We start from the raw sequence: 24,362 nt of genomic DNA on the forward strand, positions 1-24,362 counted from the left end.
AGTCATGTCTCTCACTTTACTAATTCTCAAAATATACGGTTCCTTTTTACATACATACACAAACACTTTTAAACATAAATACCAAATTCAAGAGAATCAGATGGGTAGATAAATTTAGGAAGCCAAGAGCACAGAAGAAAAGGCCAGTCACCAGATTTTACAAATGATCATCTGAACTCCTTCTCTGGACATTCAACTTGATATATTATCCTAAATGTCCCATGTCACATGGTCCACAAGGTCTTCCTTTAGGATTCGGAAGCAATCAATAGCCATACTTATCATTAAGATGGGTCCTGCCATCTCCACTTTGGCCTAGATCAGAGTAAAAAGCAGACAAAAAGCAAGCATTTTAGTGCCTGAATTTCTATTAATTATTAGTATATTAGAAACCCAATCCATAGAAAAAGCAACCTGTGATAAGCATATGGGAAAACAAGCAACTCATATATTGCCTTAAGGGTGTAGTAGGAACATAAACTAGTATAATCCCTATAGAATGCAATTTCAGGTCTCTTAAAAATGTTCGTAGCCTCTGATCCAACATGTTGATGTTTAAGAATTTTTTCCTACAAGTACACCTTTACACTTGCAAAATTACACATATTAGAGGTTACTTATTGCAGACTTGTTTGTAATGGCAAAAGACTGGAAACACAGCAAATATTCATTGAGGAAACTGGTTAAATAAATAAAGGTATATCCATACTATAAAAAAGAACTATGCAGGCTTCCCTGGTGGCACAGTGGTTGAGAGTCCGCCTGCCAATGCAGGGGACACGGGTTCGTGCCCCAGTCAGGGAAGAGCCCACATGCCGCGGAGTGGCTGGGCCCGTGAGCCATGGCCACTGAGCCTGCGCGTCCGGAGCCTGTGCTCCGCAACGGGAGAGGCCACAACAGTGAGAGGCCCGCGTACCGCAACTATGCTACCATTACAAAAAAAAAAAAAGAAAGAAATCTATAAGTAGCTATGGAAGGATGTCCATATATTATTAAGTGCAAAACAGTAAGGTATAGAATATGCTTCCATTTGTGTAAAAAAAGTGATGAAATATTATGTATTTTATTGCTTACGTAGGTATTTTACATTATATATATAAGAAGTCATAAGAAACTGATATTTGGTTGTCTTTAGGAAAAAACTGAGTAGCTAAAGCACAGCTAGAAGATTTTTTTTTCCCACTTTAGAGAAAATTTAAAATACATGCAAAAGTAAAGAGAAAAATATAATGAACCTCCGTGTACCCAGCACCCAGTGTTAACCATGATCGACATGTGGCAAATCCTGCTTTATCTCTTGCCCCTCCTCTATCTTCCCTCATCCTCCACCACTGGACTCTTTTAAGGGAAATCCCAGGTATCATTCCATCTGTGAACACTTCTGTACATATTCCTGGAAGACAAGGACTTTTTCTAAAAAACATAACTCAATATCACTCACACTTTAAAAAAATGAACAATAATTTCCTAGTATCATCACATATCTAGCTAGTGTTCAAAATTATCTGACTGGCTTATAACTTTTTTTAATAAGTGTTTGTTTGAATAAAGATCCAAACAGAATACACAAATTATATTTGGTTGATATGTCTTTTAGATCCTTTAATCTACCCAGAAGGGAGACTTTTCCACTACATACTCTTGTAATGTTCTTATACTGAACCTTAAATATATATTACCTATTCAGAAACCTAAATAAATAAATATTAGAGGAAAAGAAAAATAAAAACCATCTACCTTCAGGTGGGACCCACACACAGTAATCTGGATCATCTTCTGGATAGTTGGAGGAAAGTGTCAGTGGAAGCTGCAAAAACAGATAGGTTATTTTATTCAAAAGAATTTTAACTCTAAGAATTATTGTCCCTATCCCCGTGAGCAAACAAAAATTAAGAGAGAACAGCTTCCACTAATGATCTTGACATAAGTAACCAAAAATGGGGGAGCATTCTCTCTCTGAATCTTGATTTTTTTCCCCAAAGCCTCAACAAGCTGATTTGCAGCCAGTGAGAGTGATGTTTTTTCTAAGAGGCAGTCAAGACAGGTGTGACTCTAAATGATATAACCTCCACAGAGGAAAATTTGACATTTGCCTTTTGATTCAGGTGCAGAAAAGTTAACAAAGCAAGCCTGACTGCTATCCTTTGAAAGGCCTGTTTGAGGGCTTCCCTGGTGGCGCAGTGGTTGAGAGTCCGCCTGCCGATGCAGGGGACTCGGGTTCGTGCCCTGGTCCGGGAGGATCCCACATGCCGCGGAGCGGCTGGGCCCGTGAACCATGGCCGCTGAGCCTGTGTGTCCGGAGCCTGTGCTCCACAGTGGGAGAGGCCACAGCAGTGAGAGACCCGCGTACCACAAAAAAAAAAAAAAAAAAAAAAAAGAAAGGCCTGTTTGAAAGGCTTGTTGGTGGCCATCTGGGAACTTGGATTTCAAGAGGGTTCCCACTACCCTAACTGACAAAGAGTGGCCCACTGGGCCAAAACTGTTCGTAAAAACAACGTGGTTTATGCTGAACACCTGCTTTCCTTCTAGGACAATGGAATTGGGGTAGATGCCAGGCAGGGGATACCTATGTGATCAGTACCCAATATAAATCCTGGGTACTAAGTCTCTAATGAGCTTTCCTGGTTTCACAAGTTGTCACTCTTTGTGAGGGGAATTAAGCACATCCTATGTGACTTCACTGGAAAAGGACCCTTGGAAACTTGTACCTGGTTCCCCGGACTTCACTCCATGTTCCTTTTCCCTTTGCTGGTTTTGCTTACCATTCTTGTGATGTAATAAATCACAACTGTAAGTTCCACCACATGCTGAGTCCTGTGAGGCTGCTTGTGAATTACCTAGCCTAAGGGTGGTCTTAGGGACCTCCCGACACCAATTCCATTTCTGGGAACTTACAGTATCCATACAAATTATATACACATAAGGTTATTCATTATAGCACTGTTACAGTAAAAGACTAGAAAGAACCCAAGTGTCCATCGATAGAGCACACCCACACAGTGGGAAGCTCCCAGTGCACTGATATACAATGATTTCCACCACAGGTTTAAAAAAAAAAAAAAAAAAAAAAAATCAGTGTAGCATGCAGTATATTACATTCTACCTTTTGTGTAATAAAAGGAGGAAAATAATATATTATTCAAATGTCTTTGTGCATATTAGGATATGGAAAGATTCACAAATTAATAAAAGAGGTATGTGAGCAATTATAAAGAACAGAGTAGAGACAAGAATAGAGAATCCAAAAAATAAAAATTCAAAAATAAAAGAGCCCAGATTTCTAGAAGAGCGGGTAGAAGGCAGCTGGGAATCCTGCTAAGATAATCCCTGGATTCACTCTTCTGGACATGGCCCATGGCAAAGGGGGTCATTTTTACTTCCAGAGAAATGAAGATTATGACTAAAGCACTTACTTTGTCTAGACCAGGAGCTTTCTTTTTCTTCAATTCATCTCTGCTTTTCTCATATTCATTCTTTGATGCTAATTTATGAAAAAGAAAAAAAAAAGAGGCAATAGCTATTTCAGAAAAATAAAATGGAAAAGAAAAATTCCTCCCTAAAGAGCATTATAATTATTGAAGAAAACATCACAATCTAATTCTTAAAAATTCCTCCTACTACTGTAAAGACTAGAGAGAGAGAACTGTCCCTTCGTTAACAACCTTAGTTTTCAAATCCTAAGCTTAAATTTAATCACACCTTTCGAAAAGGTAAAGGAAAATGGGGCTGACTTTACTATTTTACAATTTAATCATTACAGTTAAAAGCAGTAGAAAACTGGAAAAAAAACAGTCCTTTTAATAGCCCAAGCTTTCAACCAATTTATTTTAATAATGTTGGAATCACCCCCATGATAGGCATATATTCAACTCTGGGAGATGTAAAATTGTAGAGAGTTTTGCATGGCCAGAGGGAAACATGAAGGCATTAGGTGCTTTGGGGGTCGGTGCGGGGGGAACCCAGGAGACAGAGGAGGAAAAGAAAGGCCAACAGGATGGCACCAAACATGAACCTCTCATGTATTCCAACTCTGTCCATAGCCCTGGCAGCAGCATCTACCCAGTGTCTGCGCCCCTCGGGTCAGCTGCCACCCCCTCCTCTCTGACACCAGTTGGCTGCCTGTGTGTGGAGCAGCAGTGGAGTCGCTGTGCTACTTGCCTGAGGGTTCCTCACACAATGCAGCTGTCTCACTAATCTCTTGATAACCTTTATTGTGTTCCACTTGGCCGAGTTGAGACATGTTTTCTATAAAATGCAGAACCAAAGCATATCGTATTACTTAATTCGTGGTGGGGAACCAAGAAAACAAATCAAAAGCAAGAAAAGCTAAGTACCTACATAATCATCCAGTTTTACTATCATTAGCTTCAACTAACCTTAATTAGGTTTTCAATAAATGTGTCTCCAGAGGTCTAACAGAGAACCACCAATTTTCCACTTCAAAAACTGGCCAACTCTGAGGTAAAACTTTTTAGCAATACTTACCAAACCCTTAAAAATGTACATATTCCTCGGCCTAGAAATTCTACTTCAAGGAACATATTCGAAGAAAATAATCAGAGATGAGCACCAAGATTTATTATATACAAGTATGTTTATAATAGCAAAAATTAACAAATAACTTACATGTATAATAATGTGGAGTTAAGTAAATTATGGCACATTCATGTGATGGACCACTTTGCCCCTTATTAAAACCACATTTCAAAAGACTATTTTAAGACATAGAAAAAAATAGGTTATAAAATAGCATGTACAATACAATCCCAATGTTATTTTATAAATAAATAAATTAATAAATAAATGAATGCCTGGAGTAATCCCTAATCAGCTGCAGATTTACTAATTAATGTATCTTATAAACCAGATTTTTAAATCTGCTATTTTTAGACACACATATTTACTTCGGTCCCTCAAACAAAACAATACAGTACTTACTGCTTGCCTCCCCACTGACCTGTTTATGTAACACCCTTACAATGGGTGGATCAAAGATTAGACTCTGCAAAAAGGATGTGTACTACCTTTTTTGAAAGGCCAAGCATTGTGTCAATAACAAAGGAAAATGCAAAAACAAAAGATTTACTTCTCACAGATGAGAAAACAATAACTTTTCTGTGTCTAAAACAGCTGAAGGTGACTCAGGAGAAGGTCTACATACCAGGCCTGGTGTTTTTACATGGACTTGCCTGGTTTGTTTTAGAAGTCCATATGCACACATTCCCACACATGTTTAATGCCAGTGTTTTTTGCTTTTCCTCATGCTCCCTATTTTCTGTGCAGCCTTAATCTTGCTAAGCAGTTTGGCCAACCTGCAGGAAAATAACCCCTGCAGCTGACAAGGGTTAAGAGGATACTAAAAAGATAAATAATAATCTCTGGGCGTGGGAGATTCCCCTTTTCTTCTTTGGACTTTTATGTATGATCCAAAGTTTCCAAAATGAACATATATGCCTTTTATAATCAGAAGAAAACATATTTAAAAACTAATCAATTCCCTCTTTTATATTTTTCATCAGCCCTTTGTTGAGGTGGGTGAATACGACATGTCAGGTTCTCTGCTAGGTACCATGGGCAAAAGGATGAATAAGGCATGATGCTTCCTGAGAAGTACATCCAGTGGGTACAATTATGTTTAGCCTCTGTTTCGGGGATGGGGGAAAAATGAATAAGGGGAGGCTTACCCCGAGACCACCTAATCAGGCCCCATCCTCCGCCCTGTTCCACTGCCCTCCAACCACAGAGTGGCAGCAGCTCAGGACTGTTCCACAGCTCCTGTGGTTTCAGATTCCACAGCTTTCGACTTTCCATAATTCTGGAATACACTGGAAATACTTGCCCTTATTTTACAATGAGGATAAATAATGACTGGCAATCAAAGAAAGACCAGGAAAGTATGGTTCCACAGAGTCAGCTGTATCACACATCACAAAGTGTCACAAAGCCAAAATGCCCAGGCAAGAAACTGGCTTTGCTTTTTCAAACCTATCCATGACGAATGCATATGCCCACTGAATAGCACAGGAAGGAGAAAGAAGACATTACCATGACTTTTTGTTCCTTTAGAACATGTGAAATCTGTGGGAGGACCTGTTCCCTGCACTGCTCCTTCTGGCTCTCTCTCCCGCTGTAGCCTACCGCTCCCCGCCTCCATTTTCTTCTTTTCATGCTCCTCCTTTTCTTTCTCCTCTTGCTCTTCCTCCTCCTCCTCCTCCTCCTCCTCCTCCTCTTCTACTTCAGGCTCATCCTTCATTCTCATTAGAGTTGGAGGGAGTTCTGGACGCTTGGGGGGTAACTTCTATGAGGGAAAAAAACCCATGAACAAGCAGTTCTACAATATGACAGAGACACATCTTTTCAAGGGGGTTAAGCTAAATGAGCAGAATGCCTAACTTCTCTAGGCGGATCAACCCTGCCGAAGTTTGTTGGGAGGAGGACTTTCACGTGAAATATTATCCATCTATGAATCCTTAACAAGTATGTTTGCTAATTTCTAGGGTCAAAAGAACATGAAGTATGAAACACTTGAAACATCTTGTAGGGAACAAAAACATTTATTCCAGGTACGATTTACTGAGTACCAGCTGTAGGAATTCTGTCCTGTTAACCCCTCATGATGTTAAATTCATTACAAATTTTAATTCATTACAAAATCTCCTAGGGAGGAAATCAGACACACATTTCTAAAAAATAAATCATTTGTGCAGCTTTTTCATTTTAGATTTAACACAATTTCAAGGAAACAAGATATGTAAATCAGTAAAACAGATCCTGAAGAAAAAGAAATTTCTTGAATAAGGTCAAATATTCTAATCAAGACCTTTCAATAAAATTAATTATTAGAGGGCTTCCCTGGTGGCGCAGTGGTTGAAAATCTGCCTGCTAATGCAGGGGACACGGGTTCGAGCCCTGGTCTGGGAGGATCCCACATGCCGTGGAGCAACTAGGCCCGTGAGCCACAACTACTGAGCCTGCGCGTCTGGAGCCTGTGCTCTGCAACAAGAGAGGCCGCAACAGTGAGAGGTCCGCGCACCGCGATGAAGAGTGGCCCCCGCTTGCCACAACTAGAGAAAGCCCTCGCACAGAAATGAAGACCCAATACAGCAAAAATAAATAAATTAATTAATAAACTCCTACCCCCAACATCTTAAAAAAAAAAAAGTAATTATTAGAAAAAGTTGATCACAGCTTAAAGAATAGGAAGAAGGTACCAAAGTATATGTTACGTGTATCATTTTTTAAATATAGGATTTAGCTCAGTAATCCTAAGGACAGCTTTTTAGTAAAGAGTTTTTCTACTAACTAAAATACCCTCTCCCCACCTCACAGAAAAGCCTCCATCACAGGTAAACCACATGGTACTCACTCAGGACACATGGTTGGGACTTCAGACCTCTGCCAACAGAGGACAGTTTACCCTAATACAAGGTGTTATGGACTGAACTGTGTCCCCCCAAAATTCATGTTGAAGTCCTAACCGCCAGTACCTCAGAATGTTACTTATTTGGAGATAAGGTCTTTAAAGAGTTAAGTTAAAATAAGGCTGTTAGGGTGGGGCCCTAATCCAATATGACTGGTGTCCTTATAAGAAGAAGGAAAGCCGCCAGAGTTGCAAGTGCACAGAGGGATGACCATGTTAAGAGGTCATCAAGGCAACAAGAGGGCAGCCATCTGCAAGCCAAGGAAATAGCCCTCAGAGGAAACTAACCCTGCTGGCATGTTGATCATGGACTCCTAGCCTCCGGAACTGTGAGAGAATAGATTTCTTTTGTTTAAGCCACCTAGTGTGTGGTATTATGGCAGCCCTAGCACATTAATACATAAGGTTATGCTCTTTGGGGTGATGAAAACCTTTTAAAAACTGAATCTATAAATAAGGATGTACAAAGAGCAAAAACATGTATCAGTGAAGTATTAGAGGATAGTAGAAAGATCACAACTCAAGAGATATAAGACCTGGATTTGATTGCATCTAGTTACTTAATGATGGTGTGATCTTGAATTTAACCTCTCTGACCCTGCTCCTCAACTGTGGGCGGTAATAATTCCCACACATCATAAGGTGTTGGAAGGATTAAACAAAGTAAGAAAAACCATATGGCAGAACCAGGTGTAGAGATTATGTTACTACCAAGTGTTAGCTGACTCTGAATATTACAACATCTAACCACCAGGAAAAAAGCAAAAAAACCCCAACAAACCCAGAAACCACAGGAGACCCTTTCTTAAACGCAACATTGATCACAAATTAATAAACTGGTATTCTAATTCACAAATCGGTTACATGCAAATTGATTCACATGAATCGATTCATCAATTCTTGATAAGCCTAGGCTGAAGAGAAAAATCCAAGAACCATGTCCTGGGAAAGATGTGATCATACCAAGCCCACAGCCCCTTTTTACATGACTGTGGGATGAGTCATCTGAGTTTTGAAAAGAAAAGATATAAATTAGCTCAGGATAACTCAAGAGCTAAAAGTTTAACACCTTGACCCACAACTTACCCCTATTGTTCCAGTTTTTAATTTGAACTTGCTTCCTCCTTTCATGGCACCAAAGAGAGGCAGTGTAAGCTTTTTAGCTTTGTTTTCTCCATCTGTAGCCTGACTTTCAGTTCTAGGAAGAAAGAATAATTATCTATTCCAGTGAGGCCAAGGTTTTATCTAAAAATACCATGGTAAACAAACTTTTGGTACCACAAAACTTTCCACAAAGTGAACATTTATGCATACACGAATAAGAAAGAGGTATTCAGGCCAGCAAAGTTTGAATGGACAACACTGCTGATTGTCACTGACACAGAGGTATTAAGGGCAAGATAAGGATACTACCTTAGTCTAGCAATTTACAACATGCTACATGACTTCACATTCATAAAATGATGCCTATAGTACACAGGTCACTGGCAAAGGAGAATACACAGGCATGCCCCATCCCCACTAAATGGCAGGAGATGGATCCGTGATGTAAAGCCCTATTTGCCATCAACCTCTGAAGAGGACTCAGTGCTTTACTTACTTACCTGGAGGCCACATTTATCATAACCACACACAACAGCTCTGAGCACAGAAGTTAAAAAAAAACAAAACGTATGTGTAAAGGGTGCGGGAGGCAGGATATCCTGTGTAGTGAGTAACAACAAAGACTTAATGAGAGACCCCACAACTGGCGAGCTTGTCAATCTTCTCAGTGGCTGAATATAGTTATAAAAGCTAAGCACATGACGGTAAAGCTGAGGAAGAGCAAAGAGAAGAGACTGTAGAAATTAGAAAAGAGCAGGGGGAAAAAGAACAAAGCAAAAGCAAAACAGAAAGGATGGCAGTTGAGTTGACAAGACACTCAGAGAGTAGTCAGAGGTGACAATGACAAGATAGCATGAGGAGAAAGAGGGGAGAAAGCCCTATGCTTTCTTCACATTGACTACAGGACAATCCTGCCTTCTGGAATATAAGGACAGCACTGGCCCTCCTGGCTCACAGGGGCCCATACAAGAAACTGACTATGCTGATCAACCCTAAAGCTCCATTTCCACTCCTGCCTTCTTTTACCTAAGTCTTACCCCCTCGGTGGTGCTCTTGAGCCTAGCCTCACCCCCCTTCTGTACCAGAGACAGACCCACTGCCTTGCTGAGGCCATCAGAGGAAATCCTGCCTGCCTGGCCTTAAAGACGCTCTGTCAAACATCCCTCACATCCCTTCCCCACAAGCGTCAGGAAGCATGGAAAGGCAAAGGCAAGAGCAACACAGATATTTTTCAGCTCCATTAAATAGCTTGGCTGGCCTGGAGGACATGCAAAGACTCCCAAAGGAGAAGAAACAGTAGAAGATGGGATCACAATCAAGAGTTGCTTGTGGGTGGAGCAGGGGTGGACTTAGGTAGGAAGTTTAGAAGTTCAACCCTCAAGTGAGAAGAGGAGGGAGAAGATACACAGCATCTGAAGGCCAGTATCCAAAGTAAGAAAGGGAGGAGGAACAAGGCAGACACACAGACAGCAGGAGGGGAGGCTCTGGAGGAAGCTGATGTATGTCTTCTAGCTCAGAACACCTCTCAGGGCTGACTTAGCAAATTAAAGGATTACAGAGTTGGAATTAAAATTCACTGTTAATTTGTCTAACCTGGGCTATGGCTCCTGAGTTTTTACCTTTTCTCCACAAAAACGATGTCACAAATTGTTGCCAAGTATATCAATGATAGTAAAAATTACGACAATGATAATACATATGCCAGCACTTTATTAAGCGCTATTCAGTTGATCTTTGCAACATCATTATTCTAATTTACAGATGAGGAAAGTGAAGATCAAAGAAGTTACATAACTTGCCTTAAAATTCCCAAAGACTAATTGACAGAGCTGAGAGTGAAACCCAGGAAGTGTAACTCTAGTGCTAATCTCCCTCCTCACTGTCAGTAAGGTAACTCAAACATCATTTGCGGCAAATAGACTTCTGTAGACTGATCTATGCATCACTGTATTAAATATCCAAACTACATATAAATCTTTGAACAAACCTGCTAGTAATTTGAGGATACATCTTCTGTGCAGATGATCAAGAGCTCCAGAAACGGCTGGCCATTACATTTTTGTAAACAGAGGTGCCTCTCAATTGATAGATACTCATGTATGCAATGCCCCCAGCATCAAGTTACAGGTTTTGTACACAGGGGTGAGGGGCTGAATAGACGCTTACTGACAACCTAAAGCAGCACTGTCCAGCAGAACTTTCTGGAATGATGGAAATGTTCTCTGTCTGCACTGTCCAATACAGTAGCCACTAGCCACATGTGGCTATTGAGCACTTGAAATGTGGCTAACGTGACTGGAGAACTGAACTTTTAATTTTGTTTAATTTTAATGTCACATGTGACTCTCAGGTGCTGTCCTAAACAGCACGGACCTAAAGAAAACAAGATACCTTCTATATTTAACTACCTTCATAAGTGAGTGAATGTACCTAGGTAGTACCATTTTTTGAGATGCCCATCTGGATTGTGTTTATTGAGGATTGCTTACTTCTACAACCACCTACTCAACATTTTCAAAATTTGTTGACACCACATAGAAGACAATTTTAAAATATTGTCAAGTTGAAAGACTGGACCTCTCTCTCTCTCTCTCTCTCTCACTCACTCACACATTCACTCACACACTCACTCACACACACACACACACACACACACACGCACACACACTCACTCACTCATAAACACTAGCCACATCTGGGAAAAATTATTCTTAAAATCTTGTTTACAAATTACTCAAAAATCTTCTGGATGTCTGCAAATGGATTTGGGTTAACCTCTTCCAATAATTTCCCCAAAATCAAAGTTAACAATAAGATCAACTTCAGGGGATTATGCTTTTTCCCCCTTTTAAGGAAGAGATTCCACTTTAAAAAAGTATTTAAATATAGTGAAGAGTTATCAACTGGTTCTTAAGAATGACAGATATAGGCATTAAAATGACTATCTGTACTCATATCTTTTCATCTGTGGTTTTAAAATCATAGATAAAAACGGTATTACACTGTACTATTTGTATTTCTCTTATTATGAGTGAGGTTGAGTTTATATAGTTACGAGTTATTTGTATTTTGTTTTCAGTGGCCTTTCAGTTGACATCCTTTGCCCATTTGTCTCTGGTGAATAGGTCTTTATATATTAGGGAAATTAACCTTTTGAGCATGTTGCTCTTTAAAGAAGTTTACTCTGCACTAAAAGTATTAAGTAAAAATTTAGAGCCCTCCAATGAAACAGGAATCAATACAGTTTTCCTTAAAAATCCTGTAGTGCTCTAAATTTCACAAATAAACTGGGTTTTTAGTTACCCCATGAAACCACTGCCTTCTGTGCTTTAAAGAGTTCCTTATAGTCTATTTCTATTTCTAGTCCATAGTGATTACCTAAAAAAATAAAGATATAATTCAAAATGTTATCTTTGTGAACATGCTTATTTAAAATTCCAAGTATAACTAAGACTTACTTTTTTAGTTCTGGAATCTCTGCTGGCTTTACAATTTTTATCAACCCTTTAAGTCTCTGCTGTTCTTTTCTCAGTTCAAAAGTTCTCAGGTGAAGTTTCTTCCGGGACACACCATCTAATGCATTCCCTGATTTCATTTCTGACATGAATGCATCTAAAGAGTCCTGAGATGGTGACTCTGATAGAGCTGTCCAAGAAAGGGATAATACATGTTTAGAAAGACGGCACCAAATATTTTATAATTCAGCCCAAGTTTCCATAGAAAAGTCACTAACTTAAAGCTGGACAGAGGACATTACTGATATTAGGAATAAGGAAACTGGTTATACCTGGGAGATCTTAGAAAGTCACTTTGCCTCAATGGGCTTCATTCCCCTCATCTATTAAATAAAGAGGTTGAACCAAATAATTTATAATGTTCTTTCTAGTTCTAAAATGCTATGCTGCTCCTTAGAAAGGCTCCATATCCTGTAAATCTTACTAATCAATGTAGCCTTAGTACCTAGCAAAGTGCACTACACACAGTAGGTGCTCAATAAATATTTGTTTAATGAGTCATTACCTTACCTGTGCCGGAGGCTTTCAGTCTCTCAGAAATTTCAGAGAGTTCCTTTTCAGCATCATTTAACTTTGCAACCTGTAACACCCAAATTAACAGGGTTAGCAAATGTTTTTCTTCTTTCAAAATGTGGTAGCTTTCCTTTTCTTCCTCCTCTTATTTTAATTATTGTGACAAGTTTTAAGGGGATTAATTCAGAAGTCCATTTAAATCTGCTCCTCATGGAGTTAACATTTTTCATTTGTTTATTTAAATCTAATTGAATAAATATCTGAATTAAAGAATCAAGAATTAAACAGAAGGAATGTACAGAACACAGACCTTATTTTACTCAAAAGAAAGAACTCAAGGGACTTTCCTGGTGGTCCAATGGTTAAGAATCGATCTTGCAATGCAGGGGACGCCAGTTCGACCCCTGGTAGGGTAACTAAGATCCCACATGCCTCGGGGCAACTGAGCCCGCAAGCCACAACTAGAGAGCCCACATGCCACAACTAAGACCCAACGCAGCCAAAAAATAAATAAATAAATATTTTAAAAAAAGAAAGAACTCTAGGCATTTGTTTTCATTGATGAATCAAAACAATAGATGTTAGATAATGTTTTAAGCTCTGAATACTACTTAATATAGTGAAAATACAGGTCATCTTATGATAATTTCATGACAGATACACTGTTTAAAACTACAGGCAGGGCTTCCCTGGTGGCGCAGTGGTTGAGAGTCCGCCTGCCTATGCAGGGGACACGGGTTCGTGCCCTGGTCCGGGAAGATCCCATGTGCCGTGGAGCGGCTGGGCCCGCGCGTCCGGAGCCTGTGCTCCACAACGGGAGAGGCCACAACGGTGAGAGGCCCGCGTACCACAAAAAAAAAAAAAAAAAAAAACTACAGGCATAGCTCATTTTATGGAGCTTTACTTTACTTGCACCTCGCAGATATTGCATTTTTACAAATTGGAGATTTGTGACAACCCTGCATTGACAGAATGATGGTTAACATTTTTTAGCAACAAAGTATATTTAAAATATACATTGTCTTTTTAGAGATAGTGCTATTGCACACTTAATAGACTATAGCATACCTTTTATATGCACTGGGAAACCAAAAAGTTCGTGTGACTCACTTTATTACAATTTTCATTTTATTGCAGTGGTCTGGAATTGAACCTGCAGTATCTCTGAGGTGTGCCTGTATTACCAAACTACACTCTTCAAAATTTCTTTCACGATTCTTGGCTGCCAAAAGCCTAGAGTCAATTTCACCTCAGAATGTCCCAACTTGGAACTTTTTCCTTTCTTTTTTGGGGGGTAAGATCATATCCAAAGAATGCTTGTTAATGGATCACTACCCACCTAGAGATAGATATAGTCTCTAGCAACAAGCCAAACTTTTTTCCAGCTTGGATAAGACTAGTTGTTTGTTACCATCAAATTTACAGATCACAAAAATTATACTTCAGTACTAGATTTCAATGCTACTGCTTTAAAAATTATAATTATAAAAAAATTTAAATAATACATTATTTTATTTAAAAAATTAAACTACCACAGCTATTTCTATAAATAAAACTTGCCAATGATTCAAAGGTCTCTGGCTTCTCATCAATCTTCCCAGCCTTCTTCATTCGGTTCAGACGCTTCTTTTCAACCAGGCCAGTCCGATCAAGAAACGTGTCATCATCACTATCATAAAAGTCTTCATCTTCCCAGTTCTTGGCTTTCCTTTTCCGAGATACTAGAGGTAGATAAAATAAATGATAATGAATCAGGTTAAAAAAAAGAAAAAGAAAGAAGGCAAGTAGACAAGCAGCTTAAAATATCGCCATCAGTTATTAAAAGAGAGGATTCAACAAGCTGCCGAACTACATATAAAAACAAAGGGCTAAACCCTGAAGACATTATTACAAGTGAAATGAGCCAGACACAAAAGGACACATATTGCATGATTCCACTTACATGAGGTACCTAAAATAGTCAAATTCAGAGAGACAGAAAGTAGAACACTGGTTACCAGGGGCTGGGGGGAGGAAGAATAGGAAGTTACTGTTTAATGGGTACAAGACTTCAGAATGGGATGACGAAAAAGTTCTGAGATGGAAAGTAGTGATGGTTGCACAACATGAACATATTTAATGCCACTGAACTATATACTTAAAAATGCTTAGGAACTTCCCTGGTGGTCCAGTGGTTAAGATTCCATGCTTCCACTGCAGGGGGCATGGGTTCGCTCCCTGGTTAGGGAACTTAGACCCTACACGCCGCGTGGTGTGGCCAAAAAATAAATTAAAAAAAAATTTTTTTTTAATGCTTAGAATGGTAAATGTTATGTTATGTATATTTTACCACAATAAAAAAAAAGTTAAAACAAAGGGCTAATTTATTTAATGAGCAAAAGCTCTCAAAAATCAATTAGCAAAAAAGGAAAAAGATAAATGAGGAAAGGGCCAATAATCCAAAAGAAAATTTTAAAAATAATAAAAACAATTCACAAAAAATGAAATACAAACGCCCAACAAACATTTGAAAAGATGTTAAACTTTTTTTTAATAATTAAAGAACACAAAATAAAATAATGAGATACCACTTCTTACCTATTAGACTAGAAAAAACATAAAAAGATTAATAATGCCTAATTTGGTAAGGATATGGGGAAATGGACTCTCAAACAGTTGGCTGGAATGTACACCATCTTTCTGATGATCAATCTTACAACAGCTGTCAACATTAAAGACGCAATTAATCCAGCAATTCTACTTAAAGAAATTTATCCTATACATATCAATGAAACATTGTAACCATGAAAATCTAGAAAGCCCATCAACAGGGGACTATGGTAGCTATTACTTTTTTGTCTACCCTATGTCATCTTACTCCCCTTGTTCTGGTAAAAGTACCCCCTTTCCTCTAGAAAATTCCTCCCCCATTCCATCTGGATTAGGGGTAGTCATGTGACCAAAGCCAGATCAATAAGAATCTTTCCCTCATAGTTACACTTAGATACAGGGAAAAAGAGGCTCTCTTTCCAATGAGGTTAATAAAGAGAGAAGATATAAATCCAGGGCTGTAAGCATCCCTCTTTTCCGCGTGGGGTAAGAATCTGTCTGCAAAATAAAACCATGCATTCATGAGACAGACTCACTCACAGATACACATATATAAGTTGTATGTGTCCTGGTGATACTGAGTTCTGGTTTTGTAGCACTAAGTTCTGCTTCCAGAACTTGACGTCCTGGTTCATGCAGTTCTTCCTTCAGTCCTGTGAGGTACTCTTCCCAGCTTCTGCAGCCAATAACCTTTCCCCCTAAGCTAGTTTGAATTAGGTTTCTGTTATTTGCAACCAAAACAGTCCTTATTAATATAAACCTGATAATTTCCAGGTTAAGATGGTACACTGAACACACGTATCTAATTTTGTTCTCTCCCCATACCCCACTAAAACTGCAGCAAAGAGATCTTTTTTTAAAGACACTAATCTACAAAGACAGGGAGAATAGTAGTGGGGACAGCAACACCAAATTTTTGTAAATTAAAAAGCAGACAGGGCCTCCCTGGTGGCGCAGTGGTTGGGAGTCCGCCTGCTGATGCAGGGGATACGGGTTCGTGCCCCGGTCTGGGAGGATCCCATATGCCGCGGAGCGGCTGGGCCCGTGAGCCATGGCCGCTGAGCCTGCGCGTCCGGAGCCTGTGCTCCGCAACGGGAGAGGCCACAACAGTGAGAGGCCCGCGTACCGCAAAAAAAAAAAAAAAAAAAAAAAAAAAAAAAAAAAAAAAAAAAAGCAGACAGATAAGTGGAAACTAACTTAGCAGAAATAAAAAATAAAAAATGGATCCTAAACCAACAATGGGGAAAGCTGAGAACCAAACTGATTATACTACAGAATCTTCAAAAGGATCTGGAACTGGGGCTGGATAGTAGTGCTAAAATATAGAGGACTGAGTAAAAGCTGATTGAGAAACAGATCCTTCTCCCTGGCTACTCACCTCCTTCCCACCCCCAGGAAAAACACAGAGTTTAAGACAGAAAGTCTTTGAACTATGGGTTGACTAGTACAATTGAGGGCATGGGTACTACATTCAAAACACAGTACTCTCCTGAAAACAGCTGAATGCTGAGAACACGCTCAGCCATCTCCACTATGCAGCGCTAGGAATGCTGGCAGCCAGTCCCCTCCCTTCATGCAGGAGACTGGAAGAGTACTCTCTGGGGAATCTTGCCAGCAGAAGAAGGAAAATATAAGGATACTTACGAGGAGAGTTCCCCAGCAAAAGGCCCACCCACATCATTGTATAGTGTTCCTCAAACTTAACAAGCCCCACCTATATATTCCAAGCTGCCAACCACATTTTTTGTCCCTATATAAGTATCTACAACCAAGAAATACATGACATCTGAGAAAAACCTCTACCATGCATGATAGATACCAAATAAACAAAAAGAAAAAACAACCTGGAGAAAACAGATTAGCAGAGAGATGAGACATTAATAATCCATGAACAACAACAGGATATTCTGTTTTAAAAATGAATATTCAAAGAACAAAAATGAGCTTTGGAAATTAAAATCTTGATAGCAAAATGAAGACAGAAGGATAAAGCTGCAGAAATATCCCAGAAAGAACAAAAAATACAAATAGAAAAGAGATGGGAAAAAAAGATAAGAAACTTAGATGATCGGTCTAAGAGGTTCAATATCTAAAATAACAAAATTCCAGAGAAAAGAGAAAACAGAGGGGTGAAACGATGGAATGGCACAATTCCAGAAATGTTCCTAAACTGATTTCCAGATCAAATGGACCCAACAAGTACCCAAGGGAAATGGATGAAAATATACCCGCAGAAAGGTACATCATAGTTAAGTTTCAGAGCCTTGAGAACAAAGGGAAACATACAAACTTCTAGTGAGAGGGGAAAAAAAGATGACATACTAGAGATCAGGAATCTGAATAGTTTAGGACTTTGATAGCAACACTGGATGTCAGGTAAGAGCAATGCCCTCAAAGTTGTGAAGGAAAATTACTTCCAATTTAGAATTCTATTCCCAGCCAAACTATTAACCAAAAGTAAAGCTAAAACAATTATATTTTCAGAGTGGAGAGTTTAATAAAGTTGACTTGCTATAAATCCTTTCTTAGGAATCCACTAGAGGATGTCTACCAAATCAACAGTAGACCAAGAAAAATGGAAGATGTGAACTCCATTGAAGATTATATCTGTGCCCCCTATTGTTGTACCAGCTTTCTATCCTGCCAAAACTACAGAAAGATGTGCTCCACTAAAACAAGGGAGTAAACCAAGAAATATGAGAATCACAAAACAGAAAATCCATCCCTGGAGAATGAGAAAGGAAATCTCAAGGAAGACAGCAAATGAAGTCCCAAATGACTGTTCTGCAGCAGGCCTAGGGAGTGGTCATCCTTAAAAGAATGAGAAGAGTCCTCTTCAGGAGAAATGTCTCCAAAAGAGTCAGAACTGATAAATTACTTAATGTGATTGACCATATGGAAAAACATACTGAAAGGCTACTGAAAGGTGTGGGATGAATGAGTAAGAGGTACCAAAAAAATCAAACACATGAAACACATACACAATTATTAACTTTAGAAAAACAACAACAACAAAAAACTGCTCAGTTGTGACTAATATTTGCATAAACGTAACCATGTAAATATCAAATACTAATTTAAGTCAATAGATAATGTTTAAATGAATCAAAATATAATAGCATATTCATGTTTTTTAGAAATATGAATTTTTTTAACATTTATTCTTTTTTTATTGAAGTATAGTTGATTTATAATACTGCATTAGTTTCAGGTGTACAGCACAGTGATTCCATTTTTGTTTTGTTTTGTTTTTTTGCAGGTTATATTCCATTACACGTTATTATAAGATACTGGATTAGAAATATGGGTATTTTTAAAGGCCAGAAGAAATAACTGAAAGAGTTAAAAGCCTTCTAGGGATGAAGATTGGGGAGGGGCAGGACAAAGAACAGGTATATTTAGTTATAAGCCTTTGGTAGTTTTAAATTATATGTAAGTTACTTTGCAATAAAATTAATTTTAAAATAAATAAAAAATAATTATATACCCCAATAGATTTTTTAAAAATAAGGTAAATTTAATGCAATGACATGGGTAATGTCCATGATACATTCTTATGTTAAAATGTCACAAAAGAATACTATAAGTAACATAAATGCATTTGTGTATGTGTAGTTTTTTTTGTTAAAGGATCTACTTCTGAACACATATCTATAGAAAATGTCTGGGAGAATACAAATAAACAACGGTTACTTTTGGATATGGAGACAGGGAATTTTTTCTTTTCATTTCATAGAATTCTGTACGATTTACATTTTCCCCCTAAAAAGAAGTTTTGTAACCTTATGTTAAATTTCCCTTCCTTCTTTCCTTTGGTTTTTTTTTTTAAAGAAAAGTGTTCTCACGTACTCACCTGCCTCCTGACGCAGCAATCCCAAAGTATCAAGGATTCGACAAGCTTCCAGTGAGCACTGGATCATTGCCTCTTTTTTCTTTCCTGAGTGAATAGCCTCAGCCACTAGCTGTTTTCCAGTTGAATCATCCACAGGTAATCTGCATTGGTTTGGGGGGAATTATAGCACAGCACTAAGCTCCAATTCTCATGAAAAAAATTAATATTTTATGATAGTAGTCATATTTTTTGAGATGGCTTTTTAATCTCTCAGTTCATTTTGTTCTATCTTGCCAAGGTTGGACTTCAAGTCTTTTCCTTCCACCTTTTACTCATCCCACCCTAACCCCAATGTGTTACTAAGCTATCAAGGTCCAAATTCAGGAATAGGCTAAAATTAAGATTAAAGTTGCCCTTTGGGTTGTTGTCTGTAACCATAAATTAAACCTGAAATTGACCACTTCCCATAAATGGATGTGAATGAGAAAAGAACATACCTCACCCTGCAAAGCCAAGTGCTATGACCCTGTTCATCAAACTCATATTCTAATTCTTCTCCTGTGGGAGGAAGAAAGACAAAACAATTTTAATAGCATCTGAAAGTTACTAGTTGATACAAAGGGAAAAGACAACAAAGGTTAAGTAAGAATATAAAGTTCTCATACCACATTGAATACTAAATTTCAAAGCATTTCACTTCCTATTCCTAGGAATTATTATCTGATAATAAAATTAGAATGAGCTTGAGGCAGAGAAAAGCCCAAACTCAAATCAAAACAACTTTCCATACACAGGTTTGTCCCCTATATAGGAGCTTTCACACTTATAAGTTGTAGACTTAATTTATCATGGTTGCCTAGTTTTTAGAAGCATAAATATTAAGTGCAGAATGCAAGCAGTTCATATATATATTTACACTCATACACACGTGCACACATACACATAGATGTTCTCTCAAAGCATTTCTACTGAAACTATTCTCTGTGGAAACATTCTTTAAATCATACGAAGTGAAAATCCATGTTAAGAATTACTGGGGCTTCCCTGGTGGCGCAGTGGTTGACAGTCCGCCTGCCGATGCAGGGGACACGGGTTCGTGCCCCGGTCCGGGAAGATCCCACATGCCGTGGAGCGGCTGGGCCCGTGAGCCATGGCCGCTGGGCCTGCGCGTCCGGAGCCTGTGCTCCGCAACGGGAGAGGCCACAACAGTGAAGCAACTGACCACACGGGCAAGAATTGAACGAGGAAGAGAGCAGATAAATTACAGCATTTCTAAGTACCTGAAGATCTGGAAAACCACCCTGTTGTGGATACATTATACTGGCAGTGTCAGAATCTGTTTACATACCTTCTCGGTCAAAAAAACCTTGGAGAGCCTTTTTTGGATCCTTTATATAAAAGGCCTCTCTTTCCTGCTGAAACTCTAAGACAATGGGGTTCTCTTCAGCCTCATCCTCTACAGCATCTTCTCCTACAGGATATGGGAAAGAAAGAAAAGACAATCAGACATAAGAGACTATCTGAATGACACCCATTATCCCTTCAGGCTGAATAAAGATACAGTTATCAGTGATGAAAAGAAAGGTGGGGGTGGGGGGGAGGAGGACAACCACAAGACCATCAGTATGAACATCTTCAGGTTTTCTAAATTGTGTGACAAGTTAAAACTTTTCATGGCACCTTATTTTTGTTCTCCATCACTATATGTATTGATATTTTAAAAGCAAAATTACCTACCACATTCTCTATGTAAAAAAAAAAAAAAAAAAAAAAAAAATGAAGTTCCTCAGCCCAGCATTCTCACTCTCTCACACCCAGGTCTAATACTTTGTCTTCAGTATAATTTCCCAATACTTATCATATCCACCAACAGACTGGTCTACTTAGTACTCCATTACAATCATCAATCCCTGCCCCAAATACCACCCCAATGCTCAGCTTCTTAAGGGCTTCTTTTCCTTTCCTCCAAGTCCCAGCTCAAAACCCTTCTGTTTATAAACTTACAAACTGTCCCAAAGATCTGTTAGTGCTGCCCAACAGAAATATAATGAAAGCCATATATGCAATTTACATTTTCTAGTAGCCACATCAAAAAAGAGAAACAGGTGAAATTATTATCAAGGAATCTACATAAAAATATTATGAATATTTTACATTCTTTTTTTACACTAAGTCTAAAACCCAGTGTGTATTTTACATTTACAGCACATGTCAATTTGGACTAGCCACACTGTAAGTTCCCAACATGGCTGATGACTACCATATTGGATAGTGCAGGTCTAGGTCCTCAGTGACTGCTCCCTTCTCTGAACCCTTACCCTAGCATACTAATGGTTTCTAGCTTTTGTTTGGCACTTACCACAAGTAATTTCATAAGATTTATCTGTCTTCCCAACAACATAGTATGGCCATCTTCTAGCTTTTCAAAATCCTAGCTCCTGAATACCCATCCTCTAAAATGTCTGGTGTTATGGAAAATTCAATTTATTCCTCTGATTAGATATTTTCACATTTCAGGGTATTTACACAAAGTATGAAAAATTCAAAAGAACTCCTATACTGAATAACATTCTGTTTTATTTGATTGAATGTAGTTTCACCCCCTTTAGCAATAATCAGTACTTAATTAAATAAATTTTAACTGTTAAAAATAATAAACTATACACTGAGGAACTTTTGAACAAAGGAGTGCACTGTAAAACACATGAAATCAATAGTGCCCATAATTCAATTTTTTGGCCTCAGAAAAGTTAATAAATCTGAGTTTGGGTAATCTAATGTGCAAACTGTATTTGTCCTATCTATCTCAAAGAGTCATGAAAGCTGTATGATAAAAAGAAAAACAAAAAACCCCAAACAAAAAAACACCAAAAAACATTTAAGCGTACTAGTAGAAATGAATTTAAAATATTAACCTCTGGCAGCAATTTTGATTCCTTACCCATTCCCCAGGTGCAGCCCATTTCATCATCTTGACTACTAGTATTTCTCTTTCTTTCAGCTGTATCCGTTTCCTCTTCTTCATCTGAGTCTTCTCCCAGCATCTTCTTCTCCAACATCATTTGTTGCTGCTTGCGCAATTCCTTCAATTGCGTTACTGTCAACTCAGATTCTGCCTCTCGGTCTTCCTCTGGTCCCTGATGGATGAAGCAAAAGAATTCTTTTACACTTGATTGTTAAAGTCACTTTCAGAAATATGGCAATGTGTACAGAGGTCTGGAGATGAGGGGCCAGATTCCTCCACTTTTGTAATCGCTAAGACAATCTCCTTCCTTAGTGAAAACTTAACGAGCTCAGGAACGCAGCCGGGTGCACTCCAGAGACTGCAATTCTAGGTTTTTCTACTTACCTGAAAAACAAAGAGCCGGGTGCTGCCTCCAAAGCGAAGAACATGCCCGACGTGGACCCGACAATAGGTGCGGGGCGGGATGCGGGTTTTGTTAAGAAAAGTGCCGTGGGTGCTTCCCAAATCGAAGAGGTAGAAGCCAGGCCCGTGGCCGTCGCATTCTGCCTCGGGACCGGACACCCTGTGCTGCAGCACAGCGTGGTAGCGAGACACCGAAGGATGCTCCAGGCACACGTCGCAGCTAGCGAGCCTCCCGAAAAGACAGCAACTCATCCCTTTCAAACTCCGGGTGCCAAGGATGGTGCCGCCCTTCAGTGTCTCTAGGCTGTAGGGGGCCGTGGCGGGGCCGCCCCACGGAGGCTCTCGGTAAGGGGGAGCCCGGGCCGGGCCACCAGGGGAAGGAGCAGCTGTGGGGGGCCGTGGCTGCTCCTCCGCTGGACCCCTAGTCTCCCCGCTGTCCAGCAGGGCTGGCGGGACTTCAGGCTCCGCGGAATGGGAGTCCGGCAGCGCCGTGGGCCTTTCCTTCTTTACCTCCTCAGGGTTTGAAGGATTGGTGGCGGGGGCTTTGCCCCGCACCGCCGGGGGCAAGGGCAGGCCTGGCTTCTTGAAGTCGCCATTGAGTTCCTGCGAGGCCAGCGGCTCTGACTGAGAGGGACTAGCAGCCATCATCAAGCGCGTGCAACCTCGAAATCTGTTCCTGGGAAACCTCACCCCCTCGGTCTCTACATTCCTCTCCACGCCTCCCTCTCCCCAGCCCCCAGCGGCTTCTCTGGCAGCGACGGTTGAGTTGCTCCTTCACGACCTAGAGCGTTGTGAAGAAGTGAGTATCCTGGGAAGTTATAAGAAGAGGAAAGCAAAAAGGCGGTCAAGGTACTGTCGGAATGGGGACATCTTTAGAGGTTGCAACTGGGTTATAACGACTTCCTGTGGCAGCGCCTGATTGAGAAGAAGCGCTTCCGGCAGCCTTGAATCACTAATCAACACACCAGCCTTCCGGGCCTGACGCGACCCTTGTCTCAGGCCTCTCGGAGTCGTACAGCCGCCCAACCCCGCACCTGCGACGTGGCAGTCCATAGTGGAGCCTGCTTGCCTCGGTCCAGGTCCAGATGTCCCTGTGTCCGGGCTGCCCCAGCACTAGGCGACCCCAGGACCCTGTGATTGGCGCCTGCGCCTGCTGACGGTGACGGAGGAGCCCCCCTAGGGACTTGGGCATTGCTTGTGCTTGGTGTCTGTCCTTCGTGCTCCTTTCGGTGAAGCTAGGGGAGAGGGCGGTTTTTGTTGTCACTTAGTTCATTCATTTATTCTTTCGTTCTTTTATTCTTTCCGAAACCAATTAATGAGGCAGCATAGTGTAGTTGTTAAGAGTGCAGGCCCTGGAGCCTGGCCGTGTTGATTTTCCCTCTCAGCCATTTCTGACATTAGGCAAGACAGTAGGCCTCAGCTTCCACATCTGAAAAGTGGGGTAATAATAGTATCTAATTCATAGAGAGGTTGGGAGAATTGAATTAACAGTGAAGGCAAAGTCCGGCATGTAGTAGGCACTCACTGTACTAAGATCACAGTTGTGAGAGCCAGATGGAAGAATAAAATTGAGATTAAGTACTAGTTTAAATATAGGGATAAATGCTGTGATGGAGACATGCAAAGTGCTCTGAGAATATGATGAAGGGAGTTGTACTGGGGAGGTGATAGAGGGTGGTGACTTAAGCCATACTTAAGAATGAATACAAGTCGGCCAGGGATGTGGTGGGTGTCAGGGCATTTCTGGCAGAGATCACATCTTTCAGCTGTGAAAATGCATGGCATTCTCAGCCTGAGTAGTCTGATACTGGTAGATCTAAAGTGGTCATTTTCTCCAGGAAGTTCCTCCTTTGTGTTTTCTCACTGCACCAGGTCTGTGTCTCTAGAACAGCTCTTACCACACACTTTAATATTGAAATGTCCTTTTTATGTTTTTCTCCCCCACTTCAGGGCAAGGATCTTGCATTAGTCTTTATCTCTTCACATGACACCTGGCGTTCGGTAAATGTATGTTGAATTTGA

General features: G+C 39.9%; 1 protein-coding gene across 1 annotated transcript; it reads right to left on the reverse strand.

Annotated features, from left to right (window-relative positions):
* Window positions 1-22,988, reverse strand: SLC4A1AP (solute carrier family 4 member 1 adaptor protein; the record flags this gene model as incomplete). Its single annotated transcript, XM_079721413.1, has 14 exons — window positions 1-315; window positions 1,738-1,807; window positions 3,414-3,481; window positions 4,159-4,245; window positions 6,046-6,298; window positions 8,507-8,618; window positions 11,983-12,169; window positions 12,550-12,619; window positions 14,113-14,273; window positions 18,995-19,134; window positions 19,471-19,531; window positions 20,322-20,444; window positions 21,915-22,110; window positions 22,323-22,988. The coding sequence occupies 14 exons, from the start codon at window positions 22,986-22,988 to the stop codon at window positions 266-268; spliced, it is 2,244 nt and encodes a 747-aa protein (XP_079577539.1). The 3' UTR covers window positions 1-265.
* Between the last annotated feature and the right edge of the window lie 1,374 nt (window positions 22,989-24,362).

Source organism: Hyperoodon ampullatus (genome assembly GCF_949752795.1).
Source record: "Hyperoodon ampullatus genome assembly, chromosome: 15".
In the NCBI taxonomy this organism is placed as follows: domain Eukaryota; kingdom Metazoa; phylum Chordata; class Mammalia; order Artiodactyla; family Ziphiidae; genus Hyperoodon; species Hyperoodon ampullatus.